Source organism: Cervus canadensis, chromosome 13 (assembly GCF_019320065.1).
Source record: "Cervus canadensis isolate Bull #8, Minnesota chromosome 13, ASM1932006v1, whole genome shotgun sequence".
NCBI lineage: Eukaryota > Metazoa > Chordata > Mammalia > Artiodactyla > Cervidae > Cervus > Cervus canadensis.
Genome location: NC_057398.1, coordinates 18,815,388 through 18,828,720, shown reverse-complemented (window position 1 = coordinate 18,828,720; position 13,333 = coordinate 18,815,388). Strand labels below are relative to the sequence as shown.

Sequence of the window (13,333 nt, the reverse complement as noted above, 5' to 3'; positions counted from 1 at the left end):
CCTCTTCCAGGGGATCTTCCCAACCCAGGGATCAAACCATTGTCTCTTGCATGTCTCCTGCATTGGCAGGTGGGTTCTTTACCACTGGGAAGCCCTAATATAGGGGTACAGTAGTCTATAGATACGGCAGCCCTAGCTGATTAATACAGGTGTTGGTACCCAGAAGTGAGGTGCTGCTATACTTTTAAGTGTGCAAGTGGCTTTGAAACTGGATGAGTAAAGGATAGAACAGTTTTGAGGTTCATTAAAAAAAAAAGCTTACATTGCCCTGCAGAGATTACTGGTAGGAATATATATATATTAAAGGTGATTCTGGTGAAGTCTGATAAAGGTGGAAATAAGGAACATCTTGGGCTTCCCTGATGACTCATTAGTAAAGAACCCACCTGCTAATGTCAGAGGCATGGGTTCGATTCCTGGTTCAGGAAGATCCCTTGGAGAAGGAAATGGCAACCCACGCCAGTATTCTTGCCTGGGAAATCCCACGGACGGAGGATCCTGGCAGGCTACAGTCCATGGGGTCACAAAAGAGTTGGACACCGCTTAGTGATTAAACAACAACAAGGAACATGTTATTGGAAATTGGAAGAAAGACAGTCTTTGTTATAAAGTGGCAGAGAACTTAATTGAACTTGTTCTAGTGTTTGTAGAAGTTCAGTTCAGTTCAGTCGCTCAGTTGTGTCCGACTCTTTGTGACCCCATGGACTGCAGCATGCCAGGCCTCCCTGTCCATCACCAACTCCCAGAGCCTACTCAAACTCATGTCCATCGAGTCGGTGATGCCGTCCAACCACCTCATCCTCCGTTGTCCCCTTCTCCACCTGCCTTCAATATTTCCCAGCATCCAGGTCTTTTCCAATGAGTCGATTCTTCGCATCAGGTGGCCAGAGTATTGGAGTTTCAGCTTCAGCATCAGTCCTTCCAGTGAATATTCAGGGATTGACAGGTTTGATCTCCTTGCAGTCCAAGGGACTCTCAAGAGTCTTCTCCAAAAAAAAAAAAAAAGAGTCTTCTGCAACACCACAGTTTAAAAGCAACAATTCTTCGGCACTCAGCTTTCTTTATGGTCCAACTCTCATATCCATACATGACTACTGGAAGAACCATAACGTTGACTAGACAGACCTTTGTTGGTAAAGTAATGTCTCTGCTTTTCAGTATGCTGCCTAGGTTGGTCAGAGCTTTTCTTCCAAGAAGTAAGCATCTTTTAATTTCATGGCTGCAGTCACCATCACCATCTGCAATGATTTTAGAGCCCCCAAAAATAAAGTCTGCCACTGTTTCCGCTGTTTCTGCATCTGTTTGCCATGAAGTGATAGGACCGGATGCCACGATCTTAGTTTTCTGAATGTTGGGTCTTAAGCCAACTTTTTCACTCTTCCTCTTTCACTTTCATCAAGATGGTTTTAGTTCTTTGCTTTCTGCCATAAGGGTGGTGTCATCTGCATATCTGAGGTTATTGATATTTCTCCCAGCAATCTTGATTCCAACTTGTGTTTCATCCAGCCCAGCATTTCTCATGATGCACTCTGCATATAAGTTAAATAAGCAGGGTGACAATATATAGCCTTGACGTACTCCTTTCCTGAATTGGAACCAGTCTGTTGTTCCATGTCCAGTTCTAACTGTTGCTTCCTGACCTCCATACAGATTTCTCGGGAGGCAGGTCAGGTAGTCTGGTATTCCCATCTCTTTAAGGATTTTCCACAGTTTGTTATGATCCACACAGTCAAAGGCTTTGGCGTAGTCAATAAAGCAGAAGTAGATGTTTTTCTGGAACTCTGTTGATTTTTTGATGATCCAGTGGATGTTGGCAATTTGATCGCTGGTTCCTCTCCCTTTTCTACATTCAGCTTGAACTGGAAGTTCATGATTCACATACTGTTGAAGCGTGGCTTGGAGAATTTTGAACATTACTTTCCTAGCATGTGAGATATGAGTGCAATTGTGCAGTAGTCTGAGCATTCTTTGGCATTGCCTTTCTTTGGGATTGGAATGAAAACTGACCTTTTCCAGTCCTGTGGCCATTGCTGAGTTTTCCAGATTTGCTGGCATATTGAGTGCAGTACTTTCACAGCATCATCTTTTAGGATTTAAAATAGCTCAACTGGAATTCTGTCACCTCCACTAGCTTTGTTCATAGTGATGCTTCCTAAGGCCCACTTGACTTCACATTCCAGGTTGTCTGGCTGTAGATGAGTGATCACACCATCGTGGTTATCTGAGTCATGAAGATCTTTTTTGTATAGTTCTATTGTGTATTCTTGCCATCTCTTCTTAGTATCTTCTGCTTATGTTATGTCCATACCATTTCTGTCCTTTATTATACCCATCTTTGTATGAAATGTTCGCTTGGTATCTCTAATTTTCTTGAAGAGATCTCTAGTCTTTTCCTTTTTGTTGTTTTCCTCAATTTCTTTGCATTGATAGCTGAGGAAGGCTTTCTTATCTCTCCTTGCTGTTGTTTGGAACTCTGCATTCAAATGGGTATATCTTTCCTTTTCTCCTTTGCCTTTTTAGCTTCTCTTCTTTTCTCAGCTATTTGTAAGGCCTCGTCAGACAACCATTTTGCCTTTTTGCATTTCTTCTTCTTTGGATGGTCTTGATCCCTGTCTCCTGTACAATGTCACGAACCTCTGTCTCTAGTTCTTCAGGCACTCTGTCAGATCTAATCCCCTGTATCTGTTTGTTGCTTCCACTGTATAATCATAAGGGATTTGATTTAGGTCATACCTGAATGGTCTAGTGGTTTTGCCTACTTTCTTCAATTTAAGTTTGAATTTGCCAAAAATGAGTTCATGATCTGAGCCACAGTCAGCTCCTGGTCTTGTTTTTGCTGACTGTATAGATCTTCTCCATCTTTGGCTGTGAAGAATATAATCAATCTGTTTTCAGTATTGACCATCTGGTGATGTTCATATGTAGAGTTTTCTCTTGTGCTATTGGAAGAGGGTGTTTGCTATGACCAATGCATTATCTTGGCAACACTCTGTTAGCCTTTGACCTGCTTTGTTTCGTACTCCAAGGCCAAATTTGCCTGTTACTCCAGGTAGCTCTTGACTTCCTACTTTTGCATTCCAGTCCCCTGTACTGAAGAGGACATCTTTTTTGGGTGTTAGTTCTAGAAGGTCTTCATAGAACCATTCAGCTTCAGCTTCTTCAGCATTACTGGTTGGGGCATAGACTTGGATTACTGTTATATTGAATGGTTTGCCTTGGAAATGGGCAGAGATCATTGTGTCATTTTTGAGATTGCATCCAAGTACTGCATTTTGGACTCTTATTGACTATGATGGCTACTCCATTTCTTCTAAGGGATTCTTGTCCACAGTAGTAGATACAATGGTCATCTGAGTTAAATTCACCCATTCCAGTCCATTTTAGTTCAGTGATTCCTAAAATGTCAATGTTCACTCTTGCCATCTCCTGTTTGACCACTTCCAATTTGTCCTGATTCATGGACCTAACATTCCAGATTCCTATGCAATATTGCTCTTTACTGCATTGGACTTTACTTCTGTCACTAGTCACATCCACAACTGGATGGTGTTTTTGTTTGGCTCCGTCTCTTCATTCTTTCTAGAGTTATTTCTCCACTCTTCTCCAGTAGCATATTAGGCACCTACTGACCTGAGGAGTTCAGCTTTCAGTGTCATACCTTTTTTCATACTATTTGCCTTTTCATACTGTTCATGGGGTTCTCGAGGCAAGAATACTGAAGTGGTTTGCCGTTCCCTTCTCCAGTGGACCACGTTTTGTGGAAAGTGGAAATTAAAAGTGATCACCCTGGATTTTTAGCTGAGGAGATTTCTAAGCAAAACATTGAAGGCCTGGCCTAGTTTCTTCTTACTGCTTATAGTAAAATGTGAAAGAAGAAATAAATTGAAGAAATTATTCTGCAAAAAAGAACCAGAATTTGAAGATTTGGAAAATTCTCAGGCTGTGCATATTGTATAAAAAGGAGAAAGCGAGTTCTGGAGAGAACACTAAGGGTGCAAGTGGACAGTTACTTCATAAAGACATTGCCCGTGGATTTAATCAGCCACCTCAGCATGTTTAGCTGAAGCCCGGAATACAGATGGGATTGTGTGAGCAGAGACATAACCAGTTTGGATTAATAGGCAAGAGACAGGATGAAGAAGGAAAGCTTTCAGACTTCTAGGATTCTGTAGGATGAGACATTAGAGCTATCCAACTGTGAACATGCCTATAGAAGATTAAGGTGGCTAGAATTGATGGGGCAACCAAGATCCAAAGAAATTAAAACTTTGAAAGACTAATATGAAGAAGAAAGTAAGAAAAAATCTAGGTCACTTTGGTTTGGCAATGATTTCTTAAATATAACACCAAAAGTACAATCCATGAAGGAAGAAATTGACATGATGTACTTTATTAAAAATTTTTAAACTCTTCTCTGTGAGAGAGATTATTAAGATAATGAAAAATCACAGACCGTTAAAAAATATTTGTAAAACACATATTGGATAATATACTTATCTCCAGAATATGTAAAAGACTCTTAAAACTCAACAGGAAAATCAGCAACCCAATTAAAAAATATGCAGAGATCTAAACAGATGCTTCATTGAAGAAAACATACAAATGGCATGTAGACATGGGAAAGGTCTTCAATATCATTGTCTCCAATATCATATATTTATATGGAAATAAAATTAAAATCTCAGTGAGATACTGTAACTTGCCTGTTGGAATGACTGAAATCCAAAATAACAACAAATTGGTGGCAAGGATCCTGGGCACCAGGAACTTGAATTCATCACTGATGAAAATGTAAAATGGCATGGTGCCTCTGGATGATATATTCACAGTATTTTATAATGACCTAGTAGTCATATGCCTAGGTATTTACCTAGTGATCTGAAAGCTTAAGTCCACACAAAAATCTATATGTTAATGCTCATGGCATCATCATTCACAATTGCCAAAAAACTGGAAGTAATCAAGATGTCTCATGAGGGTAATGGATAAACAAACTGCTAAATCTATGCAGTGGAATCCTGTTCAGCAAGGAACAATTTGATTCATGGACCAACAGGAATCAGTTTTAAGTGAATTTTACTGAGTGCAGTTAGCAAACCCCCAAAGCCCCCAGATCATATTTATTGTATGATTCCATTTATATGACATTCTGGAAAAGGCCAAACTATAGGGGTGGAAAACAGATGAATGGTTCCCAGGTATCAGGTGGAAGACAAAGTGATAGACTACAAAGAGATGCACAGAAGAACTTTTAGTGTGAAACAGCTGTTACATAGTAAGGTATTGTGTGTTCAGCATGTACTGTCTGATGTGCATTTGTCAAAACCCTAAAACTGTACATTACAAAGAGTAAGCTTTAACGTATGCAAACTAAAGACACACACACACACACTAACCAGCTTGTTGGAATGGGGAGGCCCCAGGATGGAGTGCAGTCTGTGACAAATCAGCCTAAGTGCAGTACAAATGAATAGCACAACCACACTGAAGGGGGGGGGGTGGAGAGAAAAGGAGCTGGCCCAGGTAAGTTTGGAAAATGGTATTTTCCAGTGGGAATTGTAAGCGTAAATACAAAAGGAATAGTATAAAAACTCTGTATTCTAGTTGGCAAATTAGTTTTTCACAGATGGACAGTTTACAGTTGTTTATGTATCTGTTGGAGTTGAACAGATAAGTAAGTGGATGTTAAATTGTGGGAAATAGATTTCTCAGTGTTGGAGATAGAAATTATAGACATACAAGAAAGGAAAACTAGAATGAATCCTGTGATACAGGATCAGAGTCAGAAACATCAGTATGGATCATGTTTGGATGGGTGGATGGATACAGGAACGTGTGTGTGTGTGTGTGTGTGTGTGTGTGTGTGTGTGTGTAGATGGGTTAGTATACCTGCATTTATTAATATTACTTGACTCTCTCCACTGAGAGTGGAGAGAGAAGCTCAGTCAACTAAGGGAGAGTGGAGAAGCAACAGTGTCCCAGTAGCTATAAGGACAACCATGCCAAGATTATGGTTTCTAAATACTCTCCAGTAAAAGAAACCAGAGCTCTTTGGAGAAATGACTGATTCTAGGACTATACAGGGAAAATATGAAGTGAAAAAAGGATTGAAGGGCAGGGGGAATGTCAAAGGCACACAGGAACCAATCTAAAAGAGCTATTATGTTTTTAATTAAGCATGGGATTGATGAATTTCTCAAAATTTTTTCATTTGCATTTCTTTGACTTCTAGTCATGTTAGTCTTTTTTAAAAAACTTAATTTTGGCCATTAATATTTCGTTTGTGAAGCATCATATCATGGCAATTTCTCATTTTTCTGTAGGGGTCTTTGTTGTTAAGTTTCTCAGTTGTGTCCAACTCTGCAACCCCATCGACTGGTTTTCTGATTGATTTATAAGAGCTCTTTAGATACGAAGTACATTACAGTTTGGCCATATTTCTTGTACTAGTATTTTTAGATCTTTTAGGTTTTTTTCTGTTTCTTGTTTGTAAAGTGAGTGCATTTTGCTTATTATTCTATGCCTATTAATTACTAGTGTTCAGTTCTTTAATTTGTTAGATGGTCCTATAAAGATGCAACAGGGGCTACTAATTGAATATCTGCTGAAACTTTTGTAATGATAACATCTTCTTGCTCCATATTCTTTTAGATTCAACTTCTGTTGCAACAGAATATTCCCTGAAATTTGATGAATCCATGACAGAAGATGAAATAGAAGAAAAATCATTTCGATCTTTACTACCTTCTGAGAGTCATCGCAGATTTAACATGGAAAAGAAAAGAGGCCATCATGAAGACTCTGATGAAGAAACTTCCCCAGAAAAGACTACACTGTCCTCTGCCAAGGTGTGTTTCAGTTTACCCGTGGAGATACTTCATATATAGTTGTGGATATGCTCTCTCAAAGGTAGGAGGTATCGTTTTGTATTTGAACTCAGTTGTCAGCTACCAGAATATTTTTCCTAAGGTACCAATTTGAGGGGTTTTTTTGGGGGGGGCGGGGAGTATAAAATTTAGCTTTGCTTTCCTTATAAAGTAGCTTATAAACATATTCCTTGAAATAATACATAAGACCTTTGAGGATGTGAGCCAAAGTTATATCTTTAGCTTTTTCATTCACTTCAGTCTTACAACACTTTATTCCATTAAAAAAATTGCATTTATATAATTCTTCTTATTAAATTTTAAACCTTTTGGATAACAGGGAAAATTCTTACCATCCCTGGGACAGTGCCTGACTTACTCTAGTTATTTGTTAAAATTTTATTGGCTGAATAAATTAGCAGTTGAATGTTACTTTCTCTCTCCCTTTTTTTTTGAAGAATGTTCTTTAACATGGTTGGCAGCCTTTCTGTATACATAATTTATTTTTATAAGTGCATCCCTCTTTTAATGAAGTTAATTAAGTTCCAAAAGGTATAGGCAGTGATCAAGATGACTTAAACTCTCTCTCAGGAGCTGAGCATGCCATTCTCAGGAGGACAAGACAGCTTTTCCAAATTTACTATGGAGATGGTTCGACAATATATGAAAGAAGAGGAAATGAGGGCAGCTCACCAGTCTTCACTCCTGCGTCTCCGTGAAAAGGCCTTGAAGGAGAAAACTAAAGCTGAACTAGCCTGGTTAGAGCATCAGAAAAAGTAATTTCTTTCAATGAACATAATTTTGACTGTTCAGTTTCTCCTTTCATGAAATGCTTTGTTTTTAAAGATGTTTTTGTTTCCTCATTTAATTTGATCAACCCTGTTTCTCGAGCTAGAAGTACAACAGTCATCGTTGGATCATGTTGCTTTCAAGACCTCCTACTCATATAACATTCTCTTTGCATTTCTCCCATCACTTAACTGACTCTTATATTGTTATTTTATGCTTAACTACTTTATTGTGTTATAGATTCTCAAAGCTATTCTATATTTAAAGGACATAGTCTAAGATTTGCTTATATCACATATCCAATAAAATATTGGTTGGGATAGGAATTGCTGCATGAAGCAACTGTTTTCTACATTTGAAAATGTTAAATGGTTTAAAGACTTTAAGGGGTTTGGAATTCTTGATATTTGAATAGGAATTTAAACTAATTTTGTCTCAATGGGAATGATTACAGACATCTACGAGATAAAGGTGAAGATGATAAAATGCCCCCACTCCGGAAGAAACAGCGTGGTTTGCTCTTAAGGTTGCAGCAAGAAAAGGTATGTTAGGAAAAACAAAGGGTACAAATTAGATTGTGAAATCTATTATTTTGCCTAATCTTTTTTTCTTGTTATCTCATTGAAGGAGATTTAGTTGATATTAACCACTCTTTATGCCTACTACTATAATTACAAGAGTTGCTTAATGGCCTACTGTATTTCTTCTAAATTAGGATTGTGCTTCACTGCTAATAGAATACAATATTGAGTCAAACCTTCTGCTTTCATTTGCTCTGTAAAATATTGTACAATTGTGTTTTGATATGCGTATTTTAAAAATTATAATATTTGTAAGTCTAATTGGATTAACTTTTTAGTCATTGTTTCCCTAAATAGACTTTTAAGATACATGAATTACGAATTGACAAATATTTAGGCTTAGTGAACCTAGCAAGACCTGGGATTTGAATCCTGGAGAGGCAGTGTAGTGTCATCGTTAAGAATTCAGGCTTTAGATTCAGATTGTTGTTGTTTAGTCACTGAGTCATGTCCAACTCTTTGCAAGCCTCTGGACTGGAGCCCACCAGACTCCTCTGTCCATTGGATTTCCCAGGTAAAAATACTGGAATGGATTGCCATTTCCTTCTCCCGGGGATCTTCCCGACCCACGGACTGACCCATATTGACAGACAGATTCTTTGCCACTAAGCCATCAGGGAAGTCCTAAATTCAGATTGCCTAGATTAAAATCTCAGACCTACCAATTATTAGTTTTATAATCTTGAAGTTACTTATCTGTGGCTCAGTTTCATTTTCTATAAACTGATCATAATAGTAATAACATACTTTGTTGTTGAGAGGAATAATGAGTAAGTATATATAATAAATTTAGAACAGACCTTGGCGCAAAGGTAAATGCTCAATAAATGTTAGTTGTTATTATTTGAATTCCAGCTTTGCCAGTTGCAACTGTGTAATCATGGTCAAGTTTAAGTAACTCTCTGAGACTTAGTCTCCCCATCTATTGAAGTGAGATTATATTTCATATGGTGGTTGTGAGGATTAAATGAGGTAACATATATAAAATGTTTCACATTGCCTGATAAGTATTTAATAAATTCTAGTTTCCCTTTATTGACCTGTTGCCAGGTACTAGCTGTTATGTTGGATAATCTATGAATTTAATCATTTGAGTTGTATATTGGAGTGTTACTTAATAGTTTGTTTTTGTTTAACTTTGCCATAGAGGGAAAGTTGGTGGTCCAGTGGTTAGGATTTGGTGCTTTTATTGCTGTGGTCCAGGTTCGGTCCCTGGTTGGGGAACTAAAATCCTACAAGCCACACGGCATAGCCAAAAAAAAAATGTTCACCTGAGGAAGCATCACTGGTCATATGAAGTTGAAAAACCTTTCAACTTTTTTTTTTTAAGAAGTTATTTTTTTAACCCCAAAAAAAGGTTTTAAAATAACTTAAAATTCTCCCTTAGTTGAAATAAATAATTTTTTACAATATTACAGTAGCTTTCTCTTTGTGAAGCAGGAAAAAACTGAGTTTACAGATAATTTCTCATTCTGTGGGCTTGTTTTCACTTTCTTGATGCTACACTTTGAGACACACAGTTTTTAATTTTGGTGAATCTGTTATTTTATTGTATGCTTGCTGATACCAAATTCTACTTTCATTAGTTTGAAGATATACTTGTTTTACCTTCTTTTTTCTTTTTTCCCATATTTTTTGGCTATGCTTTGTGGCATGAAGGATGTTAGTTCCTTGACCAGGAATTGAGCCCATGCCCCCTGCAGCAGAAGTGTGGTGTCTTAACCACTAGACTACAAGGAAAGTCCCTTACCTTCATTCTTGAAGGATGTTTTTAACCAGGTATAGGATTATTTTCCTTCCACCTTTTTAATGATTTCATTTTCCATTGTCTACTGCTTTCCTTTGTTCCCATGGAGACACAATTTAATTCAACTTGAAAGAAAAGTGAAAGTGAAGTTTGCTCAATCGTGTCTGACTCTTTGTGGCCCCATGGACTATGCAGTCCATGGAATTCTCCAGGCCAGAATACTGGAGTGGGTAGCCATTCCCTTCTACAGGGGATCTTCCAAACCCAAGGATCTAACCCAGGTCTCCCGCATTGCAGGCGGATTCTTTACCACCTGAGACACCAGGGAAGCCCAAGAATACTGGAGTGGTTAGCCTATCCCTTCTCCAGCAGATCTTCCCGACCCAGGAATCGAACCGGGTTCTCTTGGATTGGAGGAGGATTCTTTACCAACTGAGCTACTGGGCCTCCTTTTTTAATCCATTATTTCCAACTCCATCGTTTGGACATTTGTGTGTCTGCTACTTTTGTCTATTATTTTTTATTATCATATGATCCTTTTTCTTTGTATGCCAGTAATTTTTTTTAGTCAATGCTGGACAGTGTGTATAAGTAACTGCAAAGGCTCCAAATGATGTTATCTTCCCTTAGGATTTGTTTTTTCCTCTGCTATGCATTTGGAGTGGTCAGCTGTTCATTTTATTCCACTCAAGGGCTGATCTGGGTCGGTATTGGGTTACAGTGTTGGTAAGGCTCAGTCTGCTGCCTTGCATCGAGCCTAGATTGTGACCCTGCAGGGATTTTAGCTAAAAGCCTGGTTAACTTTTTTTTTAACCAGCACAAGAGACTATAGGATTTCTGCTGTGCTGTTGAGAGGTTTCTGGCTTAATTCCTTAGCCTTTTTGTCTGTGCTACTTTAGAATTGGCAGATACTTTGAGGGGAAGACTGAGTTTGAAGCATTAAATCTGAAGTTTTAAGACAGGTTTAAGATTTAACTCTCTTAGGTCTCCAGTTTTTGTCACTGAAGTTCTCTGTAGCTGGTGAGAGTTCCTGAAACTGGTATAACCCCTTTCAGAGCAGTTTGATTGTATCTAGCTAACTTGAAGACACATATAATCTGTGACTCAGCATTTCTGTGTCTTGGTATATATCCTTGAAGCATTTGCACTGTATAGGGGAAAGTGGAAACAGCTTATTTCTTCAGTGATAGATGTAATAGAGCATATTTCTGCAAGAAAATATAACAATGCAGGAAAAAGAGTGCACTAGATATAAAACCCATTCAATAATGGTAACATTCTGTATCTCTGCTGTCCAGTACCTGGAGAAGGAAATGGCAATCCACTCCAGTATTCTTGCCTGGAGAATCCCATGGACAGAGAAGTCGGCAGGCTACCATCCATAGAGTTGCAGAGAGTCGGACACAACAGGCGGATTCTTTACCAACTGAGCTATCAGGGAAGCCCAGATAGTAAAGAATCTGCCTGCAATGCAGGAGACCCAGGTTTGATCCCTGAGTCGGGAAGATCCTCTGGAGAAGGGAATAGTTATCCACTCCAATATTCTTGCCTGGAGAATTACATGGACAGAGGGGTCTGGCAGGCTACAGTCTGTGGGGTCACAGAGAGTCAGACATGACTTACGAGTAAACAACAACAACATACATAGCATAAAATAAACATTTAAAAATGAATATACCATTAATCATTTTAAAGTGAACAGTTTGCTTCTACAACCTTATGGTTTATTCTTAAGAGAGACACAAACATTTCCCCCTTAGAACCCATTAAAAAAATATTTTCTTCCTGCTAGTCTTGGATTGGGTGAAATTATACATTCATTGATTTAGAAACTCGGGCCTAAGCGAGTAGCAGTTTTCAGTAGGTGTTTTGTAGAGCTCTGGGAATCCCTTAGACCTTTTTCATGGGACACGGAGATCAAAACTGTTCTCATGAGGACAGTGAGATGTGAATTTGCCATTTTTATGTGTTGATACTTGCACTAAATGGTGCAGCAGCAATGGTCGGTAAAACTGGGTAAAACTGCCAAAGCCTCATTTAGCACAAATCAAGGCAGTGGCACCAAACTACTAGTAGTCTTTGTATCTTCCACTGTCATACACCTGCAGCGAAAAGAAGCTAATTTCACGAAAGAATGTCTTGATTAAGTCTAGTAAAATTATTTTTTACTATGCTGGCATTTGAGTACTTGTTTTCGTATTCTGCATGACAGGAATGGGAAGCCTACAATGCACTTTTCCTGGATATTAGGGGAAGGTGATTAACTCATGGGAAAGCATTTGTGCAGTTGTTTCAGCTGCAAGCTGAGGTAGCCACATTTTTTCGTGGAATACTATTCTTACCTGAAAGAGTTATCTGAGACAAACTATGTTTATTCAGACTAGGGTGTTTGACTGTCATTTTCTCAGAATGAAAAAAGTGTGCTTGTACTTCAAAGAAGACAGTTGACAGTATTTGTTGCCGATGGTAAAAACTTCTATCTACCACCTAAAAGTAAAGAATTTTTCTTAGAGGATCATAGTGATAATGATTGTGATTTTTTGGTATCATATAATGAAATATATGAACATTTGGAAGATCTTCATAACTGAGTGAACTAAACATTTTCCAAATAATCAGTGCATGGTGTTTTTTTTTTTTTAAAATCAAGCCATAGTGGAAGATGGGATAGGATAAATTAGCAGTATGGGATTAACAGATACAAACTACTGTGCATAAAATAGATAAGCAACATGGAATTACTATATGGCATAAGGAACTATATTCAATATCTTATAATAATTATAATGGAAAATAATCTGAAGAAAATATGTGTTACTGAATCATTTGCTGAACACTGAGACTAATACAGTATTATAAATCAACTATACTTCTATCTAAAATATTTTTTAAAAACCCCAAAACCCAAGTCAGAGAACAAAAAAATCAAGCCAGACAATAAAGATTTGCAGACATCTGAATACTACTCTTTTCACTAATTTTGTTTTAGAAAATACTATTATTTTCTTAAAAGTGTGCACAATGCCATTGTATACACATGACAGTGAAAAGACAAATAATGTCTTAGTATTACAAAGATAGTTTGAGAGTCTCCAGAAAGGAGCTCGGGAACCCCTAACGACCACGGACTATACTTTGAGAACTGCACTTGAGAGGAATTTATACATGTGCCCAAGGAGACAAAAAAGTGAAAGGATGTTGATTTTAGTATTATTTGTAATAGTAGACAGTAGCCTCATCTAACCGTAGGAGTAACAGATCCATGAAATAAATACACCTCCAATGTAATTTTATGCAGGATTTAGGGACAAATCAACATGGAGACATATAAAAGCAACATTTAGTAAATA

General features: G+C 37.9%; 1 protein-coding gene across 4 annotated transcripts in view; it reads left to right on the top strand.

Moving 5' to 3' along the window:
* CEP350 (centrosomal protein 350) overlaps positions 1-13,333 on the top strand; it is a 155,555-nt gene that overhangs the window by 88,151 nt on the left and 54,071 nt on the right. For all 4 annotated transcript variants that reach the window (XM_043484574.1, XM_043484575.1, XM_043484573.1 and 1 more), the window contains 3 exons: positions 6,652-6,848; positions 7,458-7,642; positions 8,110-8,197. In XM_043484574.1, coding sequence (XP_043340509.1) covers positions 6,652-6,848; positions 7,458-7,642; positions 8,110-8,197 — 470 coding nt within the window. The remainder of the gene's footprint in view (positions 1-6,651; positions 6,849-7,457; positions 7,643-8,109; positions 8,198-13,333) is intronic.